Source organism: Vombatus ursinus, unplaced genomic scaffold (genome assembly GCF_900497805.2).
Source record: "Vombatus ursinus unplaced genomic scaffold, bare-nosed wombat genome assembly UNPS02006779.1, whole genome shotgun sequence".
In the NCBI taxonomy this organism is placed as follows: domain Eukaryota; kingdom Metazoa; phylum Chordata; class Mammalia; order Diprotodontia; family Vombatidae; genus Vombatus; species Vombatus ursinus.
Genome location: NW_020946557.1, coordinates 5,997,446 through 6,010,809, shown reverse-complemented (window position 1 = coordinate 6,010,809; position 13,364 = coordinate 5,997,446). Strand labels below are relative to the sequence as shown.

General features: G+C 36.5%; 1 protein-coding gene across 1 annotated transcript in view; it reads left to right on the top strand.

Annotated features, from left to right (window-relative positions):
• FRK (fyn related Src family tyrosine kinase) overlaps window positions 1-7,519 on the top strand; it is a 119,814-nt gene extending 112,295 nt beyond the window's left edge. Inside the window, exons 6-8 of the mRNA XM_027848626.1 lie at window positions 3,037-3,218; window positions 6,131-6,296; window positions 6,740-7,519. Of these exons, the coding sequence (XP_027704427.1) occupies window positions 3,037-3,218; window positions 6,131-6,296; window positions 6,740-6,957 (566 nt within the window). The 3' untranslated portion in view covers window positions 6,958-7,519. The remainder of the gene's footprint in view (window positions 1-3,036; window positions 3,219-6,130; window positions 6,297-6,739) is intronic.
• The last annotated feature ends 5,845 nt before the right edge of the window (window positions 7,520-13,364 follow it).

Genomic DNA, 13,364 nt, shown 5'->3' with positions numbered 1-13,364 from the left:
CTAAGCTCCTACATCCAAAGCCTCCAAGAAAAATATGAATCAGTCCCAGGCCTTGGAAGAGCTAAAAAGGGATTTTGAGCAGCAAGTAAGAGAAGTAGAGGAAAAACTGGGAGTGATGCAAGAAAATCACGAAAAACAAGTCAACAGCTTCCTAAAAGAGACCCAAAAAAATACTGAAGAAAATAACACCTTAAAAAATAGCCTAACCCAAATGGCAAAAGAGGTCCAAAAAGCCAATGAGGAGAAGAATGCCCTAAAAAGCAAAATTGGCCAAATGGAAAAGGAAGTCCAAAAGATTACTGAAGAAAATACTTCCTTAAAAATTAGAATAGAGCAATTGGAAGCTAGTGACTTTATGAGAAATCAAGGCACTGTAAAACAAATCCAAAAGAATGAAAAATTAGAAAACAATGTGAAATATCTCATTGGAAAAACAACTGACCTGGAAAATAGATCCAGGAGAGAGAATTTAAAAATTATTGGACTATCTGAAAGCCATGATCAAAAAGAGAGCCTAGTCATCATCTTTCAAGAAATTATCCAGGAAAACTGTCCTGATATTTTAGAACCAGAGAGCAAAATAGAAATGGAAAGAATCCACCAATCTCCTCCTGAAGAGATCCCCAAAGGAAAACTCCTAGGAATACTGTAGCCAAATTCCAGAGTTCCCAGGTCTAGGAGAAAATATTACAAGCAGCCAGAAAGAAACAATTCAAGTATTGTGGAAACACAATCAGGATAACACAAGATTTAGCTGCTTCTACGTTAAAGGACCACAGGGCATGGAATATAATATTCCAGAGAGCAAAAGAGATAGGATTACAACCGAGAATCACCTACCCAGCAAAACTGAGTATAATCCTGCAGGGGGAAAAATGGTCATTCAGTGAAATAGAGGACTTTCAAGCATTCTTGATGAAAAGACCAGAGTTGAATAGAAAATTTGATTTTCAAATACAAGACTCAAGTGGAACATGAAGAGGTAAACAGGAAAGAGAAAATCATAAGAGACTTATTAAGGTTGAACTGTTTACTTTCCTGCATGGAAAGATGATATTTGTAACTCATGAGACCTTTGTCAGTATTAGGGTAATTGGAGGGGAAAAAAATTATATGTACGTATATATAGACATAGATAGATAGATAGAGGGCACAGGGTGAGTTGAAAATGAAGGGGTCACATCTGGAGAATAAAATTAAGGGGTGAGAGAGGAATGTACTAGGAGAAGGAGAAAGGGAGAGGTAGAATGGGGTAAATTATCCCACCAAAAAAAAACAAAACAGAAAAGAAAAGGCTTTTACAGTGGAGGGGAAACAGGGGAAGATGAGAGGGAATGAGTGAATCTTATCCTCATAGGATTTGACTTAAGGAGGGAATAACATACACACTCAATTGGGTGTGGAAATCTGTCTTACCCTACAGGAAAATGGGGGGGAAGGGGACAAGAGAGTAGGGGAATGATAGAGAGGAGGGCAGATTGGGAAAGGGAGTAATCAGAAGCAAATACTTCTGAGGAGGAACAGGGTCAAAAGAAAGAATAGAATGAATGGGGGGAGGGTGGGATAGGATTAAGGGAAATAGAGTTAGTTTTTCACAGCATGTCTAATATGGAAGTGTTTTGCATAACTGCACATGTATAACCTATATTGAGTTGCTTGCCTTTTCAATGAAGGTGGGTGGGGAGGGAGGAAGGGAGAAAATTTGGAACCCAAAGTTTTAAAAACACATGTTTAAAAAAAATGTTTTCACATGCAACTGGGAAATAAGAAATACAGGAAATGGGGTACAGAAATCCATTCTGCCCTACAGGAAAATTGAAGGGGAAGGGGATAAGAGAAGGGGAGGAGAGATAGAAGGGAAGGCAGACTAGGGGAAGGGGTATTTAGAATGCATGCCATTTGGGGGTGGGGGGGTGAGATGGGGTGAAAATTTGGAACTCAAAATCTTGTGGAAGTAAATGTTGAAAACAAAAAAATAAAAAAAATTTTTAAAAATTAAAAAAAAAATAAATCTAACTTCCTTTCAGACCAAGCTTAAGCGTCACCTACATAAAAGCCTTTCCTGATCTCCCTCCAACTACTAGCACTTTTCCTCTAATACTACTTTGTATATAACCACTTTTTATTTATTCTACATCTGCTTGTATATGTATGTTGTTTCTCCTAACAAAATATAAATTTCCTGAGAACAAGGATTTTTTTTGTCTTTGTATTCCTAGCACCTACCACAATTCCTGACATACAGAAGACATATAATACATGCTTATTGATTGATTGATTTTAACTAGGAAGATTAGAGACAAGGTGGGACCTAGATTAAAACCTTTAAAGAATGAAAAGAATACTAATAGATAGGGATGTGAGTCTGTTCTTCATGAAGTGTATGTTTGTGGGGCTACAGGAGAGTAGATTGACTCTCCTCATTTGAGAAAAATGGCAGTATTTATTTGATCTAAGTTTATACTTTCCAGAAGTGGAGATTGGAAGATGATTGGGCAGGGGGAGTGGAAATGAGGGAGAAGAATATGCATGAGTCAGTTGGTGAGGAGGTTAAATAAAGCTTAGCTAGGTCCTGAAAAAGTGCTCCAGAAAAGGTACTACAGTGAGGTCCCAGACCGAAAGTTCCTCTAGTACATGGTCTCTAGTTTGGGTAATTAGGCCAGAGTTAGAATGATTATTGATTTAAATATCAAAGTCTATGGCAGTGAAGGGAAAGAGAAAGTCTGTGAGCCAGGGTTGGAAGGCATTAAGGAAGGTGGGAACACATTCTTAAGAACAGTAGATGACAAGGCATAAGGATGAGAAGACAACTACTAGTTGGCAGTAAAAGTATGCTTGAAATTGTTAAGGTATTTTTCTTCTTATTTCTTGAGATTTCAGTTGTTGAACTGGTTTGTATTTACTAATTCATGAATTAATCCTATAAGCATTAACCCCGTTAATGACCATGTAAACATTCAGATAAATAGAAGTCATCGGAACAGTGTAATTATTTGACATACTGTTATAATCTTTCCCCCCTTCTCTCTTGTTTAGATGATGCTGGGTCCAAAATCCATCTGCCTCAACAGCTGGACATGGCAGCCCAAGTTGCCTCAGGAATGGCTTACCTTGAATCCCAGAACTACATTCACAGAGATCTGGCTGCCAGAAATGTCCTTGTTGGTGAACACAATGTTTACAAAGTGGCAGACTTTGGACTTGCAAGAGTTTTTAAGGTAAAATTGCATGGTGGGTCTTTACATTGGTAATTTTTTTTTGCATTGGAATTCAAAGACTCACTATCAATCCTTAAAACAATATTTCTCAAACTCTTGGTTCATGCACAATTTCATTAGGTACACATGACCCTACAGAGCAACTGTACCAGCCTATTGTGCCCCCAAAAAATTAGTTCATCAAAATCAATTTTTTGAAAAATGGTACTGCTTTTGTTGACAGTTCAATGTTAGATTCTTGAGTGAGTTAATTTATGCTGAGAATGAAAGTGTATGTATCCTTTTTTATAAACCTTAATTCTGTAAGAGAATAGCTTGTGCACCACATAAAGAGATCTCACATGCCATCAGTCAGACAGAGGCCACAGTTTGAGAATGACAGCTTTATGGAGTCATCCATACCAAAAGTTGGTAATTTTGAGAATCAGGTCTTGTTTAGAGAATAAAGTTGAAATAAGTGGAGTAGTAGATAAAGTACTTGACTTAGGGTCAGGAAGACCCGCCTTCAAATCTTGTCTCAGGTATTTAGCTGTTTGACCTTCGGCAAATCACTTAACCTTTCTCTGTTGAAGTTGCCCCAACTGCAAAATAGGAATAAGAGTGGCATCTACCTCATAGGGTTGTTGTGAAGATCAAGAGAAGCAATATTTAGAAAATGCTTTGCAAATCCTAAAGAGCTATGTAAAAGGTAGCTGTTATTTTTGTTTATAACCCTGTTATACTAAATTAATCAGTCAACATTTCTAGAAACTTGTGTAGCCACATAGCTATGTAATAATATGATAATATGTTATGCTTCCTATGGCCTTGCTTATTAGGGAGGTACCTGGCCTGAAGGGCAGCTTCTGTCAGAACAATAGATCTGAAGAAAGGGGACAATGAGGAAAGGGGCACTTTACAGGCAAGGCAGTTAGGTTGGGAAGATGGCTATCTAGTCAAAGAAAGGGATGTTTTTTTCTGATTTTCTGGTAGCCTTTATAAATGTGTCCCCCAGATTAAACTGGTAACAGTGAGATTAAGGGTAACTTGGGAGGCAGAAGGTGCTATTTGCCTTCCAACTTGAGCTCAGATTTGAAGGAACAGGCTAGAGGGACTCTTTTGAGGGAAAGATGACTTCTCTTGGATGTTCTTATGTATAACCTTAATAGACTTTAGATAGTATGGAAGCATGACCTGATACACCTTAGGTTGTGAAGAAACACATATGTCAATTTATGTGAAAATATACTGGGGCCTAACTGGGCTAGCTACTAAAGTAGGCCACTTTTCTGTTCTCTCAGTTTCCACCCACTTTTAGGTTGGATATTTTTTCCCTACAAAATTTCTTCCTGTCTTCTCCTTTGACCTTTTCTTTTTTCTTTCTTTTCCAGATAAATAAATCTGTCACATGGTCACGTATATTCCCACATCATACATTCCTACCTCATCTCTCACAGGGAGGCAGCATGGTCAAGTTAACATAGCAAGCATTTATTAAGCACATTCCTGGTATCTCTCTAAGCATTGGACATACAAAGAAAGGCAAATACATTCCCTGCTTTCAAGGAGCTCACAATCTAATGGTTGTAGAAAAAGTATTGGTTCTTCAGTCAGAAGACTTGAGTTTAAATCCTGCCTTTAATGCTTATTACTCTCAAGTGAGCAGCTAAGTCACGTTACTTCCTCTGGCATCAGTTTCCTGATTTTTAAAATGATTGTCTTGGATTACCTGGCCTTCATGTATCTCTAGATCTGAGGTCATCATGAGTATCTATGACATGATTCTATACTGTGTCTACCATTTTACACATAAAATCTCTCTCCAAGTCTTGATTATGCAGATAGGCATCCCCCTTTCCTTGACCTCGTCACACACCCATGTACATATGTAGGCTATTGAATTATGCCAAACACCTACATTTAAAACTAATTGGATATTGGACTAAAGTTTTTAATTTTTTGTTCAGATATTTTGGTATTTTTAGATACTCTCACTTAAACTTTCCTTCCTCCTACCATTTTACATATATGCATATACATACATAAACACAAAAATGGTCATATCTACTTGGACATACAAAGAGGAAATACATATGACATTGAATCTTTGGTTGAAAATCACAGGGTCAATTACTCTGTTCAACATTGTCCCTTTTCCTTTTCTCTCTGAAGCGAGTGACCCCATCTTTGTTTACTTTTATGCCATTTTGGTCAGTCTTCTTCTCTGGTTCTCCAGCTTTGATATATTACTTGATGCTATGTCTCAGCAGGGCTGAAATAAGAAATGAGATAATATCATATTAGATAATTCCATTTTTCCTCCAAGTATAATATTGTGACTTTCAACATGTTTCTCTAGTCAATAAGCTTGTGGTATGAGTAGCTCAGTTACAAGTAAATAACCGCTTTAATTCTCATGAATCTATCATGCTCTCTTTACGTAAATTAATTAGAACCACAATGAGAGGACATAGGCATTTAAATCATTTGGAGTCTGTTTTCTAGTCCTAGAAAGTGGTTAAGTGATAATTATCAGAGTCAATGGCCCTTCAATACCATCAGTAAATCAGAAAACAGCACATAGTTCTTGCTGTCATTTGTTCTATTTATTGAAGACCAGATGTGAAGTCAGCTTTGCCATGTGGCCCCCTGTACCAGCAGGATCCTTTTATCAGTGCCTTGCATGTTGTCTTGCACTTAGTTGGCACTCACTTGGCACTGGCTGAATGAATGGATGGTGACTCCTGATGAAATTTTGTAACAATGTATGCCAGATTTTACATTAGCCACCATGACTCTCAACCAGGCAAAAGGCATGCAGACTCCATTCCCATTTAGTTTTGGAATGAGACAGTTTATAGAGGAACAAAGATGATGAGGGGAAAAAAAGAGGAACGTTTCAGTTTGGGTTGGCTCTATCAATGTTTTAACAGGTAGAAAATGAAGATATCTATGAATCTAAGCCAGAAATAAAGCTTCCAGTGAAATGGACAGCACCTGAAGCCATTCGATCCCATAAATTCAGCATTAAGTCTGATGTGTGGTCATTTGGAATACTTCTTTATGAAATCATTACTTATGGCAAGATGCCTTATCCAGGTAAGTAATTTACTCAAAAGCTTGCCCTTCTGCTGCAGATCACCTGTTTAGATATTAATGGGATGCTTTGTAAAGTCTTAGAAGGGAGAAGTACGGAATTGCCTATATATGTATACGTACATATATATGTATGTATACATATATACACATAATATGCATATAGAAGCTTAATAGATTACATGGGATGTTGATAACTTGAATGAATGAGCTGGTTTACAGCTTCTGCCTTTGCTCACAAAATAAATTTAAACAGCTACTACCAAGGGCAGGGTTTGGTTTAATCCCTATGGTCTGGGAGGAAGATCATGTGATACACACGTTCACTGGGGATGATTTGTCCAGTTCTTTATTCATTACACCATGGAATAAAAGTGTCTAAAAATAATTTCAAAAATGTTTTCAACTATTGGGTTCATGTTTCTCTCTCTCTCTCTTCTTTTCAGGCTTGACAGGTATGCAGGTAATCCAGAAACTGGATCAAAACTATAGACTTCCTCAACCAGATAACTGTCCATTGGAACTCTACAACATCATGTTGCAATGCTGGAATGCAGAACCCAAAGATCGGCCAACATTTGAAGCACTGCACTGGAGTCTTGAGGAGTATTATTATGAATCAGATTCTTCCTCTTACTCGGATACAGATAATTTTGTTAGATGAACCTAGAGATGGAACAATGGACGTTCATCAAAGAATAAACAAATCGAATGATTGGTCCAGAAACACAACTTAACCACTAACTGCAAAATCAACTTAGTTTTAAAATCTGTGAGGAAAGAGATTCCATTTTGTGGGACTTTGACCATGTGCTATAGAAATTATTATAACTATATTTCTTTGCCTGGACAACACTGCAGGACAGTGAGAAAATAATACTTCTATCAGCTACCTGCCTAGAAATATTAAATAAATGGAAACAAGTTCTTCTCTCCCTTTTCATTTTGAAGATATTTCTATTTATTAGTTGAAATACTGATCATAAGAATCAACAGATGATGGTCGATTTTTACTCCCTTAACTGTGGCAGCATTTTCCTGTTTGCTGATTAGTGTGGTTATTCATTATTCCTCAGATCACTGAATCTCATCTGGCTGTTATTATGAAGGAATATGATTGCTTTGCTGCGCAGCAGGACCTGTGCTTTGAGATTTTCCCCCTCTTCTCTTTTAAAATATTCTGTAACTACAATGATGGTAAACCCATATTAAATGTCTTGATTGTACTGGGAGTAATTGCACTTTTTTTGTGCTATGTAGAAAAATGAAGCAGCTGTTGAGGAAAAGAATTTAAATATCTCTCATTTTGTAAAAGGAAATGGGGAGGTTTCTATATACCTACAGTATGTGTCATATGAGAATAATCAACTTTACTTTAAATTTCTTAATGTGCAAAATCATACTGCAAAGTTGATGAGTTATTCTACTCTGATGTATATATAAGAAACAGCTATATAACTCAGGAGGTTTGGGAAATAGGTATCCAACTAGTTTAGGAAAAAAAGAGATCATCTGAGCAAGGCAAAAAATTCATATGTCCCAGAATTCCTGGGGAATTCTATGTTTTCATGAAAAGTATACTTTTTTATATTTGAAGAAAAAATGAAGTTACCACTAGTTGGCAATGAGGGTGCTGTTTGTCTCTAGTTCTCTCCGTCTAATCTTTTGGACCTAAATTGTGCTGTAGCTTTGACCATCCTTTTCTGGCAAGAAAAACGTAGGTCTTTTCAGTCATTAGCCTGAATAATTTCTTTTAAAAAGGGCACAATTACAAATTGTTTTGTAGATTAGTTGGACTGGTTCACAGATCAATTCACAGAATATTTAGTATACAATCTACTACCCATCCCACATTGACTTTCTCATTTTTAGTCATCTTTGCCAATGTACTAGTTGTGAAGTGAGACCACAGGGTTACTTTCATTTATGTTTATTAGTGATTTAGAGCAATCTTTCATGTGGTTTTTAATAATTCACAATTCTTTTGAGAACTGTTTGTTTATATCCTTCAACCCCTCATCCACTGAGTAACAAGTCAGGATTCCCTATTGCTTCCTGGATCAAATATAAAATCCTCTTTTTGGCTTATAAAGGCCTTCAACCTGGCCCTTTCCTACCTTTCTAGTTTATTTATACCTTATTTCCCCCAGTTACTCTACAATTCAGTACACTGACCCCCTTAATGTTCCTTACACAAGATTAGCGTCTCCTTACTTTAGGTATTTTCAGTGTATATCCCCTATGTCTGGAATTCTCTCCTCTCCTCTCCTCTCCCTTCTCGTCTCTACCGTCTGGATTCTCTGGTATTCTTCAAGTTTCAACTTCTCTACAGGAATACTTTGCTAGCCCTTCTTAATTTTAGTGCCTTCCTTCTATTGTTTATTTCTAATTTATCTTGCATATATTTTATTGTACATAGTTGTCTGTATGTTTCCTCCCTCATTAGACTGCAAATTCCTTGAGAGCAGGGGCTGTCTTTTGCCTTTCTTTTTATCCCTAGGGCTTAGCACAGTGCCTGACACTTAGAAGGTGCTTAATAAATGCTTGTTGACTTGGTCTTATATATTTGTGTAAATTCAATTACATAATTAACAAATACCGATTAAGCACTTAAATCTTAAAAATCAAACATTTGTCAGAGATATATGGTGCAAAGATTTTTTTTCTTAGTTGACTACTTCTCTTCTCATTTTTGTTTGCCCAGAAACTTTTAATCTTATTACATCAGTTATATATTTTCTCTTTTGTAATCTCCTCTATCCTTTGTTTGGTTAGGTTTGGTTAAGAATTTCCCCCTAGCCATAGCTGTGAAAGTTACCTGATTTGGTTCCTATTTGCATTTATGGTGTGACCTTCAATATTCAAATTTTTTATTAAAATCTATTCTTTCTCTTTCAATTAGCAGCACTTATTCACACTCTCACTGAGAACTCTGTGAGTGCAGGTTGTCATGAAAGGTACACTAAGTTAATGGAAAAGAAATTGTGAGCATTATCTTTGTTCCCTCTCTAGGAGGAAATGAGGGCTGATCGTCCAAGGGTTTACACCAGTGTGAGTGTATAGGGCCACATGGTGGTCAACTATAGGAGCACAAGATCATAAAGATCTGGAAGAAACCTTATATGTCATGTGATGAAACTACATCACTGTGCACGTGAAGAAATAGAAGAATCAGGATTTTCACTCAGGTAGCCTGGCTTGAAATCTAGAAGTCTTTTCACTGGATCATGCTGTGGTTTCTCATCACCATAAGGAAGGATAATATGTAAGATAAGAGTAGTAAGTCAGCCAATAAACACTTATGAAGTACTTATTAGATGCTGCTATTGTGCCAAGGACGCAAAGAAAGGCAAAAGACAGTCCTTGCCCTCAAGGAGCTTGCAATTTAATGGGAGAGATAACATGCAAACAACTATATGCAAACAAGAAATGTTCAGGATAAATGGAGATTGTTGTTCATCCTTTGTACTTGAAGAGGACCCATGACATTATAGAATTTAGGTCAATGTACAGTGTGTCTGACTGTGGCTGATCGGTCTATTAAGAGCTCAGAAGGCTCTGCAATAAACAGAAGGAAGGCACTGGTTAAGGCAGACTGGGGGAGGCTGATTGTAGAAGGTAAAGTTTTAGCTGGAATAGGGAGGGAGCCCCAGAAGTCAGGAGGCAGAGAAGAGGAAGGGGATCATTCCAGGGGTAGAGCCAGTGAAATTTCTTAGAATGGGGAAATGGAATATTTGTGTAAGAAACAGTAAAAAAGTCAGTTTCACTGAATCATAGAGTATATAGAAGGGAGAGTGAGATGGGAGAGTAGATAGCTGCATAGGGCCAGCTTTAGTCCTTCGTTAACAGCCTTCTGCTCTATCACATTTGAAGGACCTACTAAATATTCTCTGGCAGAAAAAAGGTTAAAATCTTATTATGGTGACCAAGGGAAACAAAATGACCTACATTTCAGGCAGACTTTAAGAGTATAAACCTATTTGATTTTCTATAGGCATGAACTGAAATAATCCATATGTTCAAATTCAACTACTATATAATTTGTCCTTTAGTAACAGGTAACAATTATGAACTTTTCTCTAAAACCTGATTTCAAAATGGAAAAGCAAGGTTATTGTTTTCAATTACAGTACACACTAAAATACGTTTAACTTATTGCATCTGATTCTTGGGAACGTTTATGTTCAAGGCTTTGCCAAAGCAATCTATTATTCTTGTTTTTACCTGATGGATCATGGAGAAAAATAATGGATTCAGTTATGAGAAACAGTAATAGATTTTTTTTCAAACTGACATAAATTTCTCTTTTTCTAGGGAATAAAAGGATCAGGAAAAGATAAGTTGAATTTTTTTACAATGAGCCAGCTCTTGTGAAATTCACTCCTCATAAATTGTACCAAAGCACTTTTTACATAATGTTTTATTTATGTAATTCGGTTATTTGAGGGTTGGGGAGGATGGAGTGCAGAAATAAATCATTTCAAGTGGTTCTTCTAAAGCCCTTTGGACATAAACCTAAGAATTTTTATTAAGACAAGAAACATTATGAGTTCCACTAAGTTCTCCTTTAAGAAGAGAAAACAGTGCTGACATTATATGGTATGTGAAGGGGTATTGAATCTGTTTCTGAAAGCTGTAGGTGCTTAGTATATTGAAATCCAAATCAAAAGGCAAAGTGACTAATGAGCTGTATACTTGGCTATGGATATGGCCAGCTTTAAAGGGCACCAAAGAGCAGGGAAGACACGTGCACCATAAGGCTAGTGGAAATACCATGCTGTGCCCATTCGCTATTTCCAGTGATAAAAGAATGTCTGCCCAATAACATCATGGCTCAGGAAATGCATAACAGGACCCAAACTCTTCAGATTTCATGATGACCCAAAGGGAGCTATGGGAGGATGCAATGCTGTTTCCCAGCTGCAGCTGTCTAGAGGAAACAAGACCCATCTGTGTCCTGGGGCTTGCAGAGCATATGCTATACCATGATAATGTTTTCCATAGTTTAGCATATGGTTTCTAGAAAAGCAGCCTTGTTATCTGGGTAAGTGTGGCTACTTATTGCTTCTTCAGGCAAAGCAAAAAGTGAAACTGAGAAAATAGAATGGCTTCACATTGGATTATTTCATATATATACATATGTATGTATACATATATAGTATACATACATATGTATATATACAGTATACATATACACATATTCAAATTGTGTGATCGTGTACTTCTCTACTGAAAGGTTACTCATCAAGAAAGAAAATAACTACCGCTATGTCAAGACATCAAAGCATCATTGGGACAAACCTGTAGTGTTTGATGTCTATTCTCCTATATCACCAATGCAACATTTTACTTTTATCACTTTTCAAACAAAGTATGGATTATTAGAGTTTCATTTATTCCATTAATTAAGAACAAGGAAGATAGTTGCTTGATAAGTACATTTTTAAATGCAGTATTGCAGATAGTTTCACATTATACTGTCACAGCTTCATGATCTTTTTCATCTTTAATTCTTCCTGACCATTTTAGTCTAGGCAAAAAAAGTGAGGCAGCCACTGATTTTTCAACCTACACATTTAGCTCTTATTAACAAGCAAACTGAGGACTGAAAACCACATGTGTACCAAGCTGAGAGCCTTGCATGAAGTTAGCTTCAGTCTGAATTTAGATGGCACTCCTTACATGTAGGCTATAGAATTAGGTCAAGAGGAGAGAGGCATGGCATCTTGGAGTTTCATCTTCTTTCCTCAGTTAGTTTGCCACCATTTTAGGCTTTGAATAAAAAGTTTCACTGAAACACATTTCTGTCCTACAGTAAAGAAAATCACTTTCTAAACAGAAGAGGGCACTAGAGGCAGTCAAGTCAATCAACAAATATTGACTGAGCTCCAGCTGTGTGTAAAGCAGAGTGCTAGGAACTGTCCTCTTAAATGCAGTGAGTTCAAGGCACTTAACATAATAAATACCTTACCATCACTGACCGCATATATGTGCATTGATTTGCCATAATGATATATTTTTTCAGTTCTTATAAAATAGGAATCAAACCTATTTCCGACCCTCTAATCTCAAGTAAATACCACATCATTTGTCAAGGGAAAATAATATTAGCTCAGACTTATATAGTGGTTCCTTCCAATGATCCTGTGGAATACTAGTGCAAGTATTGTTTCCTCTGTCTTACAAATAAGGATACTGACTTGCTCAATCAGTGCTTGAACCAAGGTCTTCCATGTGAAAAATCTAGGATTCTTTCTACCATAGGATGCAGTTTCTATTCTGCTACGTGTAGCTATTATTTTTTTTCATTCATTTCTTAAAGTCAAAGAAGATTGACCTGGTGGTGGAGAAAAATAAAATTGCCACATATTAGCCACTATGCTCAACTTTTACCTAATTTTTATTCCTTTTATCCAATGATAGGAGAGAAAGTGAAAACATATTGCAACCTTTAGTTTAATGAATTGAAATAAAGTGAAAAATAAAAATGCTTTTCCAGAAAGGGACTGTGATATTATAAAGTAAGGAAAGCACAGTGTCATGTCTCTACATATGTCATTGCTTCTATTAAAAGTCAGGACAAAGTAGGTAGCCCACTAGGGTACAACACCCAGGGGTATACAATATAAGACTTTTTGAAATATTGTTTTTTATATAAAAGCCAGAAAATTTACCTCATTATGACATATAGGAAGCCTCCAATGAAGAGAACCACATATGGGATGTTATTTTTAAATCTTGTCTAATACACATGTCTTGTCCCATCTCTCAGCTTCAATGATATAGTCAGCTATTGCATACATCCACTTGAAAATGCATTTGTATAAGTTTAAATAACAAATTCAGCAGTGTAAGAATTTGCATAACAATTTTGATTGTACTAATTGGAATACTTAATAACAGAATTGTAACTTACCATTTCCAAACATGAATTTTTCTTTTTCTTTTTTGTTCCCATATCTTAATCAATCATGCCTTGAAACAACATACCATGGTATTGAATTTGCAATGTATGTTACCATTCTTCTATCTACATGTATACCTAGTTTGATGATTGTTTTTAACTTGAAA